The sequence below is a fragment of the Chiloscyllium plagiosum genome, unplaced genomic scaffold, assembly GCF_037043375.1.
Source record: "Chiloscyllium plagiosum isolate Xiang-an unplaced genomic scaffold, Cpla_swu_hap1 HiC_scaffold_29, whole genome shotgun sequence".
NCBI lineage: Eukaryota > Metazoa > Chordata > Chondrichthyes > Orectolobiformes > Hemiscylliidae > Chiloscyllium > Chiloscyllium plagiosum.
Window position 1 is genome coordinate 1,076,482 of NW_028270167.1, and position 18,198 is coordinate 1,094,679.

General features: G+C 47.6%; 1 protein-coding gene across 1 annotated transcript in view; it reads right to left on the reverse strand.

Moving 5' to 3' along the window:
• zpr1 (ZPR1 zinc finger) overlaps positions 1 to 18,198 on the reverse strand; it is a 51,060-nt gene that overhangs the window by 23,042 nt on the left and 9,820 nt on the right. Inside the window, exons 2-7 of the mRNA XM_087976286.1 lie at positions 12,647 to 12,808; positions 8,014 to 8,104; positions 4,290 to 4,360; positions 2,105 to 2,191; positions 1,171 to 1,293; positions 871 to 924 (exon numbers count right to left, since the gene is read on the reverse strand). Coding sequence (XP_087832412.1) covers positions 871 to 924; positions 1,171 to 1,293; positions 2,105 to 2,191; positions 4,290 to 4,360; positions 8,014 to 8,104; positions 12,647 to 12,808 — 588 coding nt within the window. The remainder of the gene's footprint in view (positions 1 to 870; positions 925 to 1,170; positions 1,294 to 2,104; positions 2,192 to 4,289; positions 4,361 to 8,013; positions 8,105 to 12,646; positions 12,809 to 18,198) is intronic.

Sequence of the window (18,198 nt, forward strand, 5' to 3'; positions counted from 1 at the left end):
AGACATCCAGCACTTCCTCCTCTGTAATTTGTACATTTTGCAAGGTGTCACCATTTATTTCCCTACAGTCTATATCTTCCATATCCTTTTCCACAGTAAATACTGATGCAAAATACTCGTTTAGGTTATCTCCCACGTTTTCTGCGGCTCCACACAAAGGCCGCCTTGCTGATCTTTGAGGGGCCCTATTCTCTCCCTAGTTACCCTTTTGTCCTTAATGTATTTATAAAAACCCTTTGGATTCTCCTTAATTCTATGTGCCAAAGCTATCTCATGTCCCCTTTTTGCCCTCCTGATTTCCCTCTTAAGTATACTCTGTATTTAGCTTCACTAGCCTGTCACATTGGTACCGATCCTGAGATTACTACTCTGCCTCATTCTGCCCTCTAGCGTCCAACCTAACTCCTTATATTCTCTCATCAGGTCCTCATCCCTTTCCCTACCTATGTCACTGGTACCGATGTATGCCATGATTTCTGGCTGCTCTCCCTCCCCCTTAACAATCTTGTAGATCTGAGACATCCCTGACCCTGGCACCCGACAGGCAACATACCATTCGCAACCACAGAATCTCCTGTCTGTTTCTCTCACCATTGAATCTCCTATCAGTATATGTATTATTGAGGGGAATGGCCACAGTGGGTGCTTGCACTTTATTAACACCCACAATTGTACAGTCCTTTAGCGTCACGCACGTACCTAAACGGGACTTGAAAAGTTATGGCCTTCTTCTCTGCAATTTCAACATTACTTCCCCCGTTATCTTCAGCTGCATCAGACCTGGTTCTGGTGCCTGATCAAGTTTATCTACAGCCAGCCTTTCTACCATCGTCTCTTTTCAAATATTATAGTCCTCATGGGAACACTTACCTCATTCCTTAATTCGTCCAAGGTGGCTGTGTGTGTCTCCTCTTCTGTAGCCTTCTGGAAGGATAGTAGACAAGAAATTAAAATGTTGTTGAAAACAAAGTTCAACATTTACTGTCATAGTTAGTTTTCTCTCAATCACATGGATTGCATTTCCTACAAGTGGGTTCCTTCAATGGCCGTTTGAATTTTACGCTTGGGCAACCCCAGCAATGACAGCATTTGCTAAGCCTCCTTACACAAAATGGCAACTGAATAAATCCTGGTTAAATCAAACCATTTGCATACACCTGAGATAGCTACCTGCAGTCCCAACATACTGTCCTGATGAGCATCTCGTTTGTAATGAGTAATTGTTAACGCCTCATCTTTCTGCGGGGCGTGGGGATTCTCGATGAAACTGTTTCCAGATGGATCATCAATAATCTGCATAAAGAAACCAGATTATGTGAAACAAGAAAGCAAATACAGTTGAAAACTACACTCTCAAGGAGGTAACTCATTTCCCTCATTTTGTCCCCACAAATTACAGCATAGGAACAGATAATTTAGCATTTATCCTCCAGTCAGGTAGGACACTGATCTTGTTTGGTGATCCACCCTAATCCTTCAACTGCCTAATTTATTCTGAGATGTACCCATGGTCTGTGAGTCAATCACTAACTCCCATGGTGCATTCCAGCACCTCAGAATCCTGCTTCTGCTTCAACCCCATGGGAAACAGCAGGCTTTTATCTAGCCGAACCTATCTTTTTATAACTTTCAAGCAAGTAATTTTATGATCTCTGTTCATTGTAACAATTGAGCTCAAATGCTCATGCAAGCTCACCTTCTCACTACCTTCTCAAAAGGAAATTAAACAATTTTTTTAAAAAGCCTTTTTTTCCCACAGACCATTTTCTCCAACATACAATTACTCTCTTCTTTTAAAACCTTACATTTCCTGACACCAAATTAATTCTGTCAACTCTTGTCCTGTTTACTATTAATACCTCCTTGAAGATGTTTACTTTGGACCTCTGAATTATTTACTATGCATCCCAGCATTTAATAATCTGGGCATCTTTACCTCTATTACCACAGCTAAAATACCAATGTACACCTGTTTCAGAATTAGTCTGCTTGACCAGTCTAGCTTACGTGTGTATAAACAGCTTGCCCCCGCAACTGTGTGTAGAGTTCACGTTTACAGAACAACAGCAGTGACACACCAAAGCAGAGAAAAAGGGTTAACTACCAGTGTAAATGGCACGTCAACATCTTTCAACTTCTTTAGTTTTTCAATAAATTCCTCAATCTTCAAGGCGACGCTGGGATCCATTGCCTGGGATAGACAGCAACATTAAAGGTATTTTGTTAGGTCACATTTCTGCGACAGATGGAAAAAGTACACATCAAGCCTAAAGCACTAATTAGCATTTTCAAAATGAAAAGGGAGGGATCAAAAATTACAATGACCAGAGAAGTAGTACTGAGTAAATTGCTGAAACGAATTGACAAATATCCAGGCCTTGAAGTATTTCATTCTAAGGTCTTAAAAGAAGTAGCCAATGAGGTAGCTGATTTGATTTTCTAAAACACATTAGATTCAGGGAAGGCTCCTTTAGATTGGAAAACAGCTAATGTAATTCCTTTATTCAAAAGAGGCAGGCAGAAAACAAACTACAGGCCAGTTGGCTTTACACATCTCATAGGGAAAATATTAGAAGCTATTAAAGATGTTACAAAAGGGCACTTGAATAGGTTCAGATTAGATTAGATTCCCTACAGTGTGGAAACAGGCCCTTCAGCCTAACAAGTCCACACCGACCCTCTGAAGAATAACCCATCCAGACCCATTTCCCTCTGACTGATGCACCTAACACTATGGGTCATTTAGAATAGCCAGCCCACCTAACCTGCATATCTTTGGACTGTGGGGAGGAAACCGGAGGACCCAGAGGAAACCTATACAGACATGGGTAGAATGTGCAAACTCCACACAGTCACCCAAGGCTGGAATCGAACCTGGGTCCCTGGCGCTGAGAGGCAGCAGTGCTAACCACTGAGCCACCGTACCACCCGAACAAGGGTTCTAGGATTCTGAGAATTAAATTGTGCTCTAGTTAAAGGGGAAACAGTAAATGTATTGCTCTTTATTTCCATAAGATATTTACTAAGGTGCCACACTAAAAGCTATTGTGGAAAATTAAACCTCGGTGTAGGGGGTAATGTACTGAAATGGATAGATGATTGGCTGGCTAACAGGAGGCACAGAGTAGGAACACGTGGGTCTTTGTGGGCTGGCAGGATGTCACGAGTGATATGTCACTGGGGTCATGCGGGAGTCTCAACTTTTTACATTTGATTTGAATGAAGGGTCAAGAGTAGGGAGTTAAATTTGATAATTTCATTTTCTGATAGATAGGAAGGCTAGCTGTGAAGAGGGTTAAAAGGCTTCAAATGGATATCATTAGATTAAATGAAGAAGCTAAGATCTGGCAAATGGAGCACAATGTGGGAAAGTGAAATTATGTCCATTATGACAAAGAATAAAACAACCACATAGTATCTAAATGCTGAGTGATTGCAGAGCTTTGAGATGCAAAGAGATCTGGATTCCTTAGTCATGAATCACAGAAAACCTGTGTACAGGTACAGCAAGCAATCAGGAAAACAAACAGAATGTTATGGATTGTTGCAAAGGGAATTGAAAGCAAGAGGAGGGAGATTATGCAGCAGTTATGCAAGGCATTGGTGAGATTGCACCTGGAGTACATTACTAGCGATTATAGTTACGGATGGATGTTAATGTGTTGAAAGTTGATCAGTAAAGGTTTAATAACCTAATGGCTAGAATGAGTGGATTGCTTTATGCGGAAATGCTTTGCAGGTTAGGCCTGTATTTTCTGGTGTGACTTAAGTGAAACATAAAAGCCTCTGAGGGGACTACACTGGGTGTTTGAGGAAATAATGTTTCCTCTGATGGGAGAATCCAGAACGAAGGGTCATGGTTTAAAGACAAGCAGATGTCTATTTAAAACAGATGAGGAAACATTTTTCTCTCAGAGGGTTAAGTGTCTTTGGAATTCCAGTCATCAAAAGGCAGAATCTTTAAATATGTTTAAGGTAGAGGGAGATAGATTCTTGATGACTAATGGGGTGAAGGATTTTCAGAATATACAGGAATGTACAGTTGAGATTAAAATCAGACCAGCCACGATCTTATTGAATGATGATGCAGGCTGTAATAAGCCAAGCGGACTATTCTTGCTCCGTGTTTGTACACTTGCATATTTTGAATCCTACCATTGTAATGAGATACTGAAACAACTATGAGTTTCTGCAAGAGGAGACAGGTGTGTGGAGCACAAATTCAACGCTGTTCCAGAACCAGAGGCAACCAGAATTTGAAGACAGGAGAAAAGTAAACCATCTGTTACCTTCCGTGTGGGCTGGTCCTGCTCTAGTCCAGCTACAGCTCTGTCAATCAGACCCTCAAGAGTAGAAAGTGCTGCAGAAACAGAAACAGCCCAGTCTAAGAAACTAACTCTTCAATCTGCTAAACGCAGCAACAAAATATGTTCCAGTACAGTCATTACCATCAATCTATCATGGCCTACAAACAATATCCAGTTAAAGAAGCTCTAAGTGGATACCTCATGCTTACAGATGACATTTAGATTCAAGCTTTTAAATTATCAGCTGTCAACAACATGCAAACAGAGTATATGATTAACAATCATTCCTGGTTTTACAACAGATTTTGAGATCACTAATATAATTTAAGAGGTGTCATATTCACAATTTGAGACTGGATTTTGAACAAGTTGCATGTGGGTTTTCATCTGTGAGTTAAAGGGCTTAAATGATTAATTTGTCAAGATTTCTTAAGATTGTTTTTTAAAATGTCGGAGAGATTTTCTGGAATGATAATGGAAACTTGTTTGTACTGGTATAAAGTTTCAAAACTGGATAAAGTAAACATTGAAGATCAATAGTTTGTTTTCAGTTAGAAACATCAGGAATTGATTTGGTTCGGCCTGGGGGAAACAGCTATAGCTTGGAAAGCTTCTGTTCTGATTGAAACTGGATATATAAAAACAATTTCTGCTCCAGAAAGGAGTTAGTTCATAACTATTAGGAAATAGGTCACTTCAGTGCAAGGGTTTTAGTGTGAAAGTTTCCAAGCAAACGTGTTTGAAAAGAACCCTGAAGGAGATTCTCAAAGCCGAGAAAAGATTAAGCTCAGCTGTGTGACTACACAAGGAAGCAACAATCAAATTCTCAAAACCCAAAATGAAGAAACATCAGCAGATGTGATAAGAGGGAATTCTCTCTGGTGTTTGAATAAAGGGACATTGTTGGAATAAATGGAATATTGTATTTCACTGTTTCAAAATTTGCCAAATTGCTATAATGTAAATAGCTTGGTTTATTATATTTTATCATCTTTACTTTTGCATAATAAACTTCTTGTTTTATAGTTAAAATTATATCTGCAACTTGTGAGCTTGTGTTACAGTGAAGACCGCCCTGTTAAACTTTAAAAACAATCTGTTAAGTAGATTTCAATCTGGGATCTGAATAATATCATCAGCTTGGATCATAACACTACGTTGTTTCTTAGGATTATCAGAACAACAGTTCAAATCTTTACAACTGTCATGTCTCTCCTTTACTTGCAGCAGTTTGATTTGTTGGTTTAAAGGGACCAGGCAATTATTGGTGGTCTTTCGATCATCACATACTGGATCATCACATCAGACAACACTAGGAAATGTCAACACGTTACAGCATGTGTTATAAACATACAGAAGCAGCAAACAAACTCATTAAGAACACTGGTGTGAAGATGGTGCAACCACCTGTATTGCTGATCCTATCCTTTAACCACAGCAGGTGCAAACACAGGAAACGCCTCCAGCGTCATAAGAAATTGTGCAAAGGAAAGCCCATTCTGTGTCCCCCCCCCCCACAAGCAGAGAATACTTCATATCTCGTTAACTTCATCTAAATCGCATTTTATCACGTTCACATTTTTATTTTGAGTATTAATTTAATCTTTTATCAAAAAGCTCTTTATCGAACATGCTACAGAAAGCAATGACAAAAGATTCTACCTGGCATCCTCTAGTCCAGGAACGACACCACCCACGCCCTCTACCTCCTCCAAGACTTCCGTTTCCCCGGCCCCCAACGCCTCATCTTCACCATGGATATCCAATCCCTCTACACCTCTGTCCGCCATGACCAGGGCCTCCAAGCCCTCCGTTTTTTCCTCTCCAGACGTCCCCAACAGTACCCTTCCACCGACACTCTCATTCATTTGGCTGAACTGGTCCTCACCCTTAACAATTTCTCCTTTGAATCCTCCCACTTCCTCCAGACCAAAGGGGTAGCCATGGGCACACGTATGGGCCCCAGCTATGCCTGTCTCTTTGTTGGCTACGTAGAGCAGTTGATCTTCCGTAATTACACCGGCACCACTCCCCACCTCTTCCTCCGCCAAATTGATGACTGCATTGGCACCACCTCGTGCTTCCCCGAGGAGGTTGAGCAATTCATCAACTTCACCAACACATTCCACCCTGACCGTAAATTTACCTGGACCATCTCTGACACCTCCCTCCCCTTCCTGGACCTCTCCATCTCCATTAATGACGACCGACTTGACACTGACATTTTTTACAAACCCACCGACTCCCACAGCTACCTGGATTACACCTCTTCCCATCCTACCTCTTGCAAAAATGCCATCCCGTATTCCCAATTCCTCCACCTCCGCCGGATCTGCTCCCAGGAGGACCAGTTCCACCACAGAACACACCAGATGGCCTCCTTCTTTAGAGACCGTAATTTCCCTTCCCACGTGGTTAAAGATGCCCTCCAACGCATCTCATCCACATCCCGCACCTCCGCCCTCAGACCCAACCCCTCCAACCGCAACAAGGACAGAATGCCCCTGGTGCTCACCTTCCACCCTACCAACCTTTGCATAAACCAAGTCATCCGCCAACATTTCCGCCAAACAGACCCCACCACCAGGGATATATTTCCCTCCCCACCCCTTTCCGCCTTCCGCAAAGACCGTTCCCTCCGTGACTACCTGGTCAGGTCCACGCCCCCCTACAACCCACCCTCCCATCCTGGCACTTTCCCCTGCCACCGCAGGAACTGTAAAACCTGCGCCCACATCTCCTCCCTCACCTCTATCCAAGGCCCTAAAGGAGCCTTCCACATCCATCAAAGTTTTACCTGCACATCCACTAATATCATTTATTGTATCCGTTGCTCCCGAAGCGGTCTCCTCTACATTGGGAGACTGGGCGTCTCCTAGCAGAGCGCTTTAGGGAACATCTCTGGGACACCCGCACCAATCAACCACACCGCCCCATGGCCCAACATTTCAACTCCCCCTCCCACTCTGCCGAGGACATGGAGGTCCTGGGCCTCCTTCACCGCCGCTCCCTCACCACCAGACGCCTGAAGGAAGAACGCCTCATCTTCCGCCTCGGAACACTTCAACCCCAGGACATCAATGTGGACTTCAACAGCTTCCTCATTTCCCTTCCCGCACCTCATCCTAGTTTCAAACTTCCAGCTCAGCACTGTCCCCATGACTTGTCCGGACTTGTCCGACCTGCCTAGCTCCTTTTCCACCTATCCACTCCACCCTCTCCTCCCTGACCTATCAACTTCATCTCCTCCACCACTCACCCATTGTACTCTATGCTACTCTCTCTCCACCCCCACCCTCCTCTAGCTTATCTCTTCACGCTTCAGGCTCACTGCCTTTATTCCTGATGAAGGGCTTTTGCCTGAAACATCGATTTCAAAGCTCCTTGGATGCTGCCTGAACTCTGTGCTCTTCCAGCACCACTAATCCAGAATCTGGTTTCCAGCATCTGCAGTCATTGTTTTTACCCAATACCCTTCCCTACCATTCCAAAAGTCACAGGCAATTTCCATTCCCAAATAACCCACTCAGAATAGGTCACTCCAATCCCTAATTTTTATCACCATCATTACATTTCCTCTCAGCCTGTGTTTAAACAGCCCCAAAGTTAATATTATTCAGATTAGCCTCCCTCATCACTTACACCAAAGCCCAGAAGGTGGGGCTTTCACACCGGTGGCTCAGAATGCCTCCAGCTGGCTGCTTACCTCCTTTCTGTGTGAATGGTGGAATCTCAAAGTCAAGTTCAGGGATTCTGGTCGTAGCGCAGTCAGCTTTCACAACTTCACGGTTCAGGTCCTGCACAACACACATTTACAGCATCAGACACGATTCATGACAGATCATCTAAAAATACTGAACTGGCAATATAAGGGAGCATTCAAGTCCAACAGTTTAACAGAATGATTTTGCAAGCGTTATGATGAATTCCTGTCTCATCTTATCAATTTCTACTACAGAGCCAGCATTGTGAAAATACGAACGTTTAAGGAACAGAATCCTTTGTATTTGCTACATTTGATCATTCCAAACACTGGTTGCATTCAATTCTGCCTAGAAATCGGATCGAAACAACAAAAAACGTAGGTGCTGGAATCCAAAATAGACAGGCAGCGGGCTGGAAGCCAGCAGCATCAGGAGGTGCAGAAGTTGACATTTTGGGTGTAACCCTTCCTCAGGACTGGGGGTGGGTGGGTGGCGGGAGCTGCAGTTAAAGAGGGTGGTGGCGCAGGGTGGTGAAGTGGGGATAGGTAGAGGGTATGACTTGGTTGGTCATTGGGAGGAATGGATGCGGTTGGTGGCAGGGAGGAGTGGAAGGGTTGGGGAGGGGCTGAGAAGGGAGTTGGGGGATTGGGAGGGAGGTTATTTGAAATTGGAGAACTCAACGTTGAGTCCTCTGGGCTGTAGGCTGCCCAGGTGGAAGATGAGGTGTTGTTCCTCCAATTTGTGCTGTGGTTAGTTTTGCCAAATGCAATTAGAAATTGGATCAGCATTTGGTAATACATCATTCAAAACAGTTCCAGGGCCAGGTGGTTGGAGGAGGAGAGAAGCCAACTCCCATGTTCGGCAGTCTGCATTAACTGAATTACATCAGTTCTGTGTAGTGGGTGCTCAAGGAAGTCCTATTGCAGCTGAATAACTGTGTAGTGAAGGGTCAGGGAAGACAGGAAAGATTTAAAAGGTTTAAGGTGAGAGAGAAAAGATTCAAAAGGGACCTGAGGGGTAACTTTTTCACAAAGAGGTTAGAATCAGAGGTGTACAGCCCGGAAACAGACTCTTCGGTCCAACTTGTTCATGCTGGCCGGATATCCTAAACTAATCTGGTCCTATTTGCCAGCATTTGGCCCATAACCCTCTAAACCCTTTCTATTCATATACCCATCCAGATGCCTTTTAAAAGGTTGTAATTGTACCAGCCTCCACCACTTCTTCTGGTAGCTCATTCCATACACACATCAGGCTGTGTGTGAAAAAGTTGCCACTTAGGTCCCTTTTATATCTTTCCCCTCTCACCCTAAACCTATGCCCTCTAGTTCTGGATTCCCCCACCCCAGGGAAAAGACTTTATCTATTTATCCTATCCTTGTCTCTGTAAGGTCACCCCTCAGCCTCCGACGCTTCAGGGAAAACAGCCCCAGCCTATTCAGCCTCTCCCTATAGCTCCAATCCTCCAACCCTGACAATATCCTTGTAAATCTTTTCAGAACCCTTTCATGTTTCACAACATCCTTCTGATAGGAAGGAGACCAGACTAACCAATGGTCTAACCAATGTCCTGTACAGCCACAAGATGACCTCTCAACTCCTGTACTCAATACTCTGACCAATAAAATAAAGCATACCAAATGCCTTGTGTGTGTATGGAACGAGCTGCCAGAGGAAGTGAAGGCTAGCACAATTACAACATTTAAAAGGTACCTGGATAGAATAGGAAGGGTTTAGATGGATATGGGCCAAATGCTGGCAAATGGAACTAGGTCAGATAGGGATGTCTGTTCGGCACAAATGAGTTGGACTGAAGGGTCTGTTTCCGTGCTGTATGACTCTATAATTAATACTCATGTGGATAAATATGGGTAATCTATGGAGAACAAGCATAGATTTCAGGGAAAGTCATGTGTAACTAATTTGCTGAGTTTTTTTAAGAAGAAACAGAGAGGATTGATTAGGGTAATGTCAATATGGTGGACATGGACTTCCAAAAAAACTCTGATACAGTGAAACACAAGGCTTGAAAGAAACATTATGCATCATGGAATAAAAGGGACAAGAAACAAATGTGATATATTAAACTGGCTGACAGATAGAAAAAAAGAGAATAAAGGACATTTTTCAAGCTGGAGGATTGTTTGGAGTGGAGTTGTCGAGGGGTCAGTTTTGAGACCCTTGCTTTTCCTGATATAAATGAATTAGCTGGAATGGTGATTGTTGTGCAGGGAGCAATTTAAAAATTTGCATTTGATACAAAATTTGAAAAAAATGTAAACTTTGTAGAGGACAGTGTAGAATTTCAAAAGGCTCCTGTGGTGCAGTGGTAGTATCTCTACCTCTGAGCCAGGGAGTTCAGGTTCAAGCCCACCTGCTCCAGAGGTGGGTAACAACATCCCTGACAGGTTGACTAAAAAAAAATCTAGAACTTTACAAGAGTTGGAGTGGGTGGCAGATGTTCAATGCTGAAAAACGTGAGGGGCGATGCACTTTGGTACAAAGAACATGGAGAGATACTACAAAGAATACTCCTGTGAAGGGTGTGCAAGAGCTGGCAGACCTGGGTAAGAGGATCTGAGCTATGGGGAGAGGCTGAACAGGCTGAACAGCATCAGAGGCTGAGGGGTGACCTTATAGAGGTTTATAAAATTATGAGGGGCATGGACAGGGTAAATAGACAAGGTCTTTTCCCTGGGGTTGGGGAGTCCAGAACTAGAGGCATAGGTTTAGAGTGAGAGGAGAAAGATATAAAAGAGACCTAAGGGGCAACTTGTTCACGCAGAAGGTGGTACATGTATGGAATGAGCTGCCAGAGGAAGTGGTGGAGGCTGGTACAATTGCAACATTTAAAAGGCATTTGGATGGGTATATGAATAGGAAGGGTTTAGAGGGATATGGGCCAGGTGCTGGCTGGTGGGACTAGATTGTGTTGGGATATCTGGTCGGCATGGACGGGTTGGACCGAAGGGTCTGTTTCATGCTGTACATCTCTATGACTCTATATCTGGATAAGTCATTAAAGGTGGCAGGTCAGATAGGAAGAGCACTTAATAGAGCATATAATATCCAAGTCCTTATTAATAGCGGCATTGAGTACAAGAACAGGAGGTTGTACTGAACCTGTATAAGACAATGCTTCAACCTCAGTTAGAGAATTGTGTACAGTTCTAGTGTTGGACTTTAGGAAGGATGCGAGTACATTGTAAAGAGTACAGAAGAAGTTTAGGAGAATGATTTCAGGAATGTGAAACTTCAGTAATGAGCAAAATTAGGAGAAGTTGGGACTGTTTTCCTTCGAGAACGAGGCTATGAGAAGATGAGTGGAATTTTAAAACTTTAAGCAATCTAGAGAAAGTGGATAGAGAGAAAGTGCTCTCACTTACAAAGGATCGAAAACAAGACGGCACACTTTTAAAGTGAACTGTAAAAAGGATTAATTGTGATATGAGAAATACACAGCAAATGGTTCAGGTCTGGAGGTGTGGAGGTTCAATAAGATGTTTCAATGGGGCAGTAGATGATTATTTCAATAGTAATAACATGCAGGGCTCTGGGAACTGAGAAAACAGCACCAGGTTACAATGCTAAGTTCGAGTGTCAGTGCAGACATGATGGATCAACAGCTTCCTATGCACCATAACAAGTCTGAGATTCTGTGGAAGCGAGTGACTAGAAAGGAAGCGGTGTACCCTTGAGCCTTGATTGTAGATGCAGAACACAGTAATGGCGATAAACAAGATGACTATCTACACTCTACATGCCAGTGCTCTGATCCATATTGAGCTGTAATTTCACACCATCAGAACCTTCAACTGTTTTAGCAGAGCGGTCAGCCTGCATATATCAGTCTAAAGGTAAATAAAGCACTTGTACAACTTTAAAAGCATTACAGCCAAAATGATCCAGCTGTACCTATCTGAATATCTCAATATTCGATTGCATAATTCATTACTTTACTTTACAGTTTACAAAATGCCTCCTACCGAATATTACTTACTCGGGACACTGAGGTTAAGAAAATATAAATTCTCTGTAAGGGAATTCCAAACAGCAATGATCCTCAGAAACAAAATTCTTCTGGAATTTATTCTTAAATAGAAAGCCTTTATTTTGAAACTGTGCCCCCTCGTTCTAAGTTAAAAATCACACAACACCAGGTTATAGTCCAACAGGTTTAATTGGAAGCACTAGCTTTCGGAGCGTCGCTCCTTCATCAGGTGGTTGTGGAGGACACAATCGCAAGGCACAGAATTTATAGCAAATTGGGTCCTCCACTACCACCTGATGAAGGAGCAGTGCTCTGAAAGCTAGTTTGCTTCCAATTAAACCTGTTGGGACTATAACCTGGTGTTGTGTGATTTTTAACTTCGGACACCCCAGTCCAACACCAGCATCTCCAAATTATGACCCCTCGTTCTAGATTACCCTATGTGGGGAAACATACTGTCTTTACCCTGTCAAGCCGCCTCAGAATCTGATATTTTAATAAGACCACATCTCATTTTTCTGACCTAAATCAAGGCCAACACTTGCACATTATGCTCAGGGAGGTGATGAATCAGAAAAGCAATCCCACTGAGATAGAAATAAATATGTGAACTTAAACAGCAGCTCGTGTTGTCTTAAACTCACCTCTTTGGAGGAAACACAGAGTGTGTACCGGACTCCTTCCTCCTGTATCTTTCCAGCTGACTGAACCTCATTATTAACCCAGCCACAGCTCTCACAGGTAAAAGAACTCACAATAATTTCTTTGAAGAATGGAATTTTAGTCAACAGCAACCGGGTCATCCCCTTTAGAGAGAGAAAAACGGGAAAAGAGATGATAATGCACGTCAATAATTCCACTAGGCAAGGTAGATAAAAAGATCTGACACTCAAGTGAAAGCAAAATACTGCAAATTCTGGAAATCTGGAAAAAAAACAGGAAATGATGGAGAAACTCAGCAGACCAGGCAGCATCTGTGGAGTGAAAAATAAAGTTAATGTTTTGAATCCAGTATGACTCTTCTTCAGAACTGAAAGCTGTTGGAAAAATTTCTTTATACATTCTTGTCAGAGGCAGGAAAGCAACAAGATGATGGTGGAGAGGCCTACTGTAACAACCTCTTTGTCTTTTCCTTCCTTCTCCACTCTACCCTTTCCCTTCCCAACCCATTCCCTTTCTCTCTCACCATAGAGAATCCTACAGTGCAGAAAGTGGCCATTTGGCCTGGTGAGTCTGCACTGACCCTCTGAAAAGCATCCAGAGCCATCCTCCTACCCTATCGCTGTAACCCTGTATTTCCCATGACTAATCACCCAATCTGTACATCCCTGAATACTTTGGGCAATTTACTTATAGATACAGAGTTTCACAGCATGATAAAGATCCTTCAGTCCAACTAGTGCTGACCATGATCCCAAACTAAACTAGTCCCACCTGTCTGGGTTTGGCCCATATCCCTCGAAACCTTTCCTATTCATGAACTTATCCAAATGTCTTTTAAACGTTGTAACTGTATCTGCATCCACCACTTCCTCTGGCAGTTTATTCCAGCATGAACCACTCTCTGTGTAAAAAACATTGCCCCTCATGTCCTTTTTAAATCTTTCTCCTCTCACCTTAAAATTATGCCCCCTAGTTTTGAACTCCCTCAGCGTGGGGAAAGGACCCTTGACATTTACCTTATCTGTGTCCCTCATGATTTTATATACCTCAGTAAGGTCACTCCTCAACCTCTTACTCTCCAGTGAAAAACATTCCCATCTTTCCAATCTATGTTTATATCTCAAACCTTCCATCCCAGGCAACGTCCTGGTCCCTCTCCAGTTTAATAAACTTTCCTATAACCTCTTCAAAGAACTTCAATAGGTTGTTCAAGCAGGATTTTCTTTTCACGGAACAATGTTGATTTGCCTGATACAGGGGCGACCCCTGTATCCATGAATTGTTTTCGCTGTTTCAGTTTACCGCAGCCTGAACATATTATAGGGAACCTTCTGGAACCAGAGGGCTGCTGGGAAGGTAAATTTCCCATTGAAATGAATGGGTTCGCTCGTTGGTTTCGGGTTTCTGCAGGAGGCCTTAGAATATATCCCCCGTGGGTACAGGGGGACTACTGTATTCTTGAACTTATCCAAATGCCTTCCTGCATGTCAACTGCATTTAACATTTTCCCATAACAAGTGGTGGAGGCTGGTACAATTGCAACAGTTAAGAGGCATTTGGATGGGTATATGAATAGGAAAGGTACAGCAGTTCAGGCAGCATCCAAGGAGCAGCGAAATCAACGTTTCGGGCAAAAGCCCTTCATCAGGAATAAAGGCAGAGAGCTTGAAGCGTGGAGAGATAAGCTAGACTTCAACAGTTTCCTCATTTCCCCTTCCCCCACCTCACCCTAGTTCCAAACTTCCAGCTCAGCACTGTCCCCATGACTTGTCCGGACTTGTCCTATCTGCCTATCTCCTTTTCCACCTATCCACTCCACCCTCTCCTCCCTGACCTATCACCTTCATCCCCTCCCCCACTCACCTATTGTACTCTATGCTACTCTCTCCCCACCCCCACCCTCCTCTAGCTTATCTCTCCACGCTTCAGGCTCTCTGCCTTTATTCCTGATGAAGGGCTTTTGCCCGAAATGTCGATTTTACTGCTCCTCGGATGCTGCCTGAACTGCTGTGTTCTTTCAGCACCACTAATCCAGAATCTGGTTTCCAGCATCTGCAGTCATTGTTTTTACCTATATGAATAGAAAAGGTTTGGAGGGATATGGGCTGGGTGCAGACAGGTGGGACTAAATTGGGTTGGGATGTCTGGTCAGCATGGGCGAGTTGGACTGAAGGGTCAATTTCCATGCTGTACATCTCTATGACTCTATGTTATGCTGGCTTTTGGTTACTGCTTTCTTTCTTCTTTCCTTTTTGAATAAAACAGTTATCTTCACTATCTTCCAACTGAATTGTACTATCCCTGATGCAAGGGAGTTTTGGAAAATTTAAACCAATGCATCAAATACCTTATTGACCACTTCTTTTAAGACTGTAGGAAAATATCCAGCAGGATACAGACACTTGCCTGCCCATAGCGCAAACAATTTACTCAGGACCATTTCTCTGGTGATTGTGATTTCCCGTCCCCCATTCCAAAGTCCTCCCTCCTTTCTATTTCTTGCTTTATCTGTATTTGTGAGAGGTTATGTATATCCCTAATTGCCCAGAGGGAGATAAGGGTCAGCCACATTGCTGTGGGTCTGGAGTCACATGTAGGCTAGACCAGGTAAGGTGGGCAGTTACCGTCCCCGAAGGACATTAATGAACCAGATGGGTTTTTTTGACAATAAACATTTAAATTATGGCCATCATTAGACTCATGATTTCAGATTTTATTGGATTCAAATTCCAACACCGGCTGAGGGTGGGATGAGAACCTGAGCCTCCAGAATATTACCCGAGTCTCTGCATTAAGTAATTAATTAACAATCCACCCCCCAACACTCCCCACCCCCCCACACTGCCCCCCCAAACTCACCACACCACCCACCCCTCACACTGCACCACCAACCCCACTCCCCATGCCCCCACACTCCCCACACCGCCCCCCCAACCACACTCCCCACACCCCCAATACTCCCCACCCCACACACTGCCCCCCAACCCCCACCCACACTCCCCACCCCTCACACTGCCCCCAAACCCTACACTCTCCACCCCTCACACTGCCCCCCCAAACCCACTCCCCACCCGCCCAACATTCCCCACCCCTCACACTGCCCCCAAACACTACACTCTCCACCCCTCACACTGCCCCCCCAAACCCACTCCCCACCCCCCCCAACATTCCCCACCCCTCACACTGCCCCTCAATCCCCACCCACATTCCCCACCCACCCAACTGCTCCCCCAAACCCCACTCCCCACCCCCCCACACTGCCCCCCCAACCCCACTCCCCACCCCCCCACACTGCCCCCCCAACCCCACTCCCCACCCCCCCACACTGCCCCCCCAACCCCACTCCCCAACCCCCCACACTGCCCCCCCAACCCCACTCCCCAACCCCCCACACTGCCCCCCCAACCCCACTCCCCAACCCCCCACACTGCCCCCCCCAACCCCACTCCCCAACCCCCCACACTGCCCCCCCCAACCCCCCACACTGCCCCCCCCAACCCCACTCCCCAACCCCCCACACTGCCCCCCCAACCCCAATCCCCACCCCCCCCACACTGCCCCCCCAACCCCACTCCCCACCCCCCCCAACCACACTCCCCACCCCCCCCACACTACTCCCCCAACCCCACTCCCCACCCCCCTCACACTACTCCCCCAACCCCACTCCCCACCTCCCCACAGTGCCCCCCCAATCCCACTCCCCACCCCCCCACACTGCCCCCCAACCCCACTCCCCACCCCCCCACACTGCCCCCCAACCCCACTCCCCACCCCCCCACACTGCCCCCCAACCCCACTCCCCACCCCCCCCACACCGCCCCCCAACCCCACTCCCCACCCCCCCCACACACCACTCCCCACCCCCCCCACCCCCCACTCCCCACCCCCCCCACACCCCACTCCCCACCCCCCCCACACTGCCCCCCCAACCCCACTCCCCACCCCCCCCACACTGCCCCCCCAACCCCACTCCCCACCCCCCCACACTGCCCCCCCAACCCCACTCCCCACCCCCCCCACACTGCCCCCCCAACCCCACTCCCCACCCCCCCCACACTGCCCCCCCAACCCCACTCCCCACCCCCCCACACTGCCCCCCCAACCCCACTCCCCACCCCTCCACACTGCCCCCCCAACCCCACTCCCCACCCCTCCACACTGCCCCCCAACCCCACTCCCCACCCCCCCACACTGCCCCCCCAACCCCACTCCCCACCCCCCCACACTGCCCCCCCAACCCCACTCCCCACCCCCCCACACTGCCCCCCCAACCCCACTCCCCACCCCCCCACACTGCCCCCCCAACCCCACTCCCCCCACACTGCCCCCCAACCCCACTCCCCACCCCCCCCCACACTGCCCCCCCAACCCCACTCCCCACCCCCCTCCACACTGCCCCCCAACCCCACTCCCCACACCCCCCCAACCACACTCCCCACCCCCCCCCACACTACTCCCCCAACCCCACTCCCCACCCCCCCCAACCACACTCCCCACCCCCCCCACACTACTCACCCAAACCCACTCCCCACCCCCCCCAACCACACTCCCCACCCCCCCCACACTACTCCCCCAACCCCACTCCCCACCCCCCCACAGTGCCCCCCCAACCACACTCCCCACCCCCCCACACTACTCCCCCAACCACACTCCCCACCCCCCCCACACTGCCCCCCCAACCACACTCCCCACCACCCCCAACCACACTCCCCACCACCCCCCCCACACTACTCCCCCAACCCCACTCCCCACCCCCCCACAGTGCCCCCCAACGACACTCCCCACCCCCCCACACTACTCCCCCAACCCCACTCCCCACCCCCCCAAACACACTCCCCACCCCCCCAAACACAACTCCCCCAACCCCACTCCCCACCCCCCCACAGTGCCCCCCCCAACCACACTCCCCACCCCCCCACACTACTCCCCCAACCACACTCCCCACCCCCCCCACACTACTCCCCCAACCCCACTCCCCACCTCCCCACAGTGCCCCCCCAACCCCACACCCCACCCCCCCACACTGCCCCCCAACCCCACTCCCCACCCCCCCCACACTGCCCATCCAACCCCACTCCCCACCCCCCCCACACTGCCCCCCCAACCCCACTCCCCACCCCCCCCACACTGCCCCCTCAACCCCCCCCCCACACTGCCCCCCCAACCCCACTCCCCACCCCTCCACACTGCCGCCCAACCCCACTCCCCACCCCCCCCACACTGCCACCCCTTAACTGCCCCCCAAACCCCACTCCCCACCCTCCCCACACTGCCCCCCCAACCCCACTCCCCACCCCCCCACACTGCCCCCCCAACCCCACTCCTCACCCCCCCCACTCTGCCCCCCCAACCCCACTCCTCACCCCCCCCACTCTGCCCCCCCAACCCCACTCCCCACCCCCCCCACACTGGCCCCCCAACCCCACTCCCCACCCCCCCCACACTGCCCCCCCAACCCCACTCCCCACCCCCCCCACACTGCCCCCCCCACCCCACTCCCCACCCCCCCACACTACCCCGCCAACCCCACTCC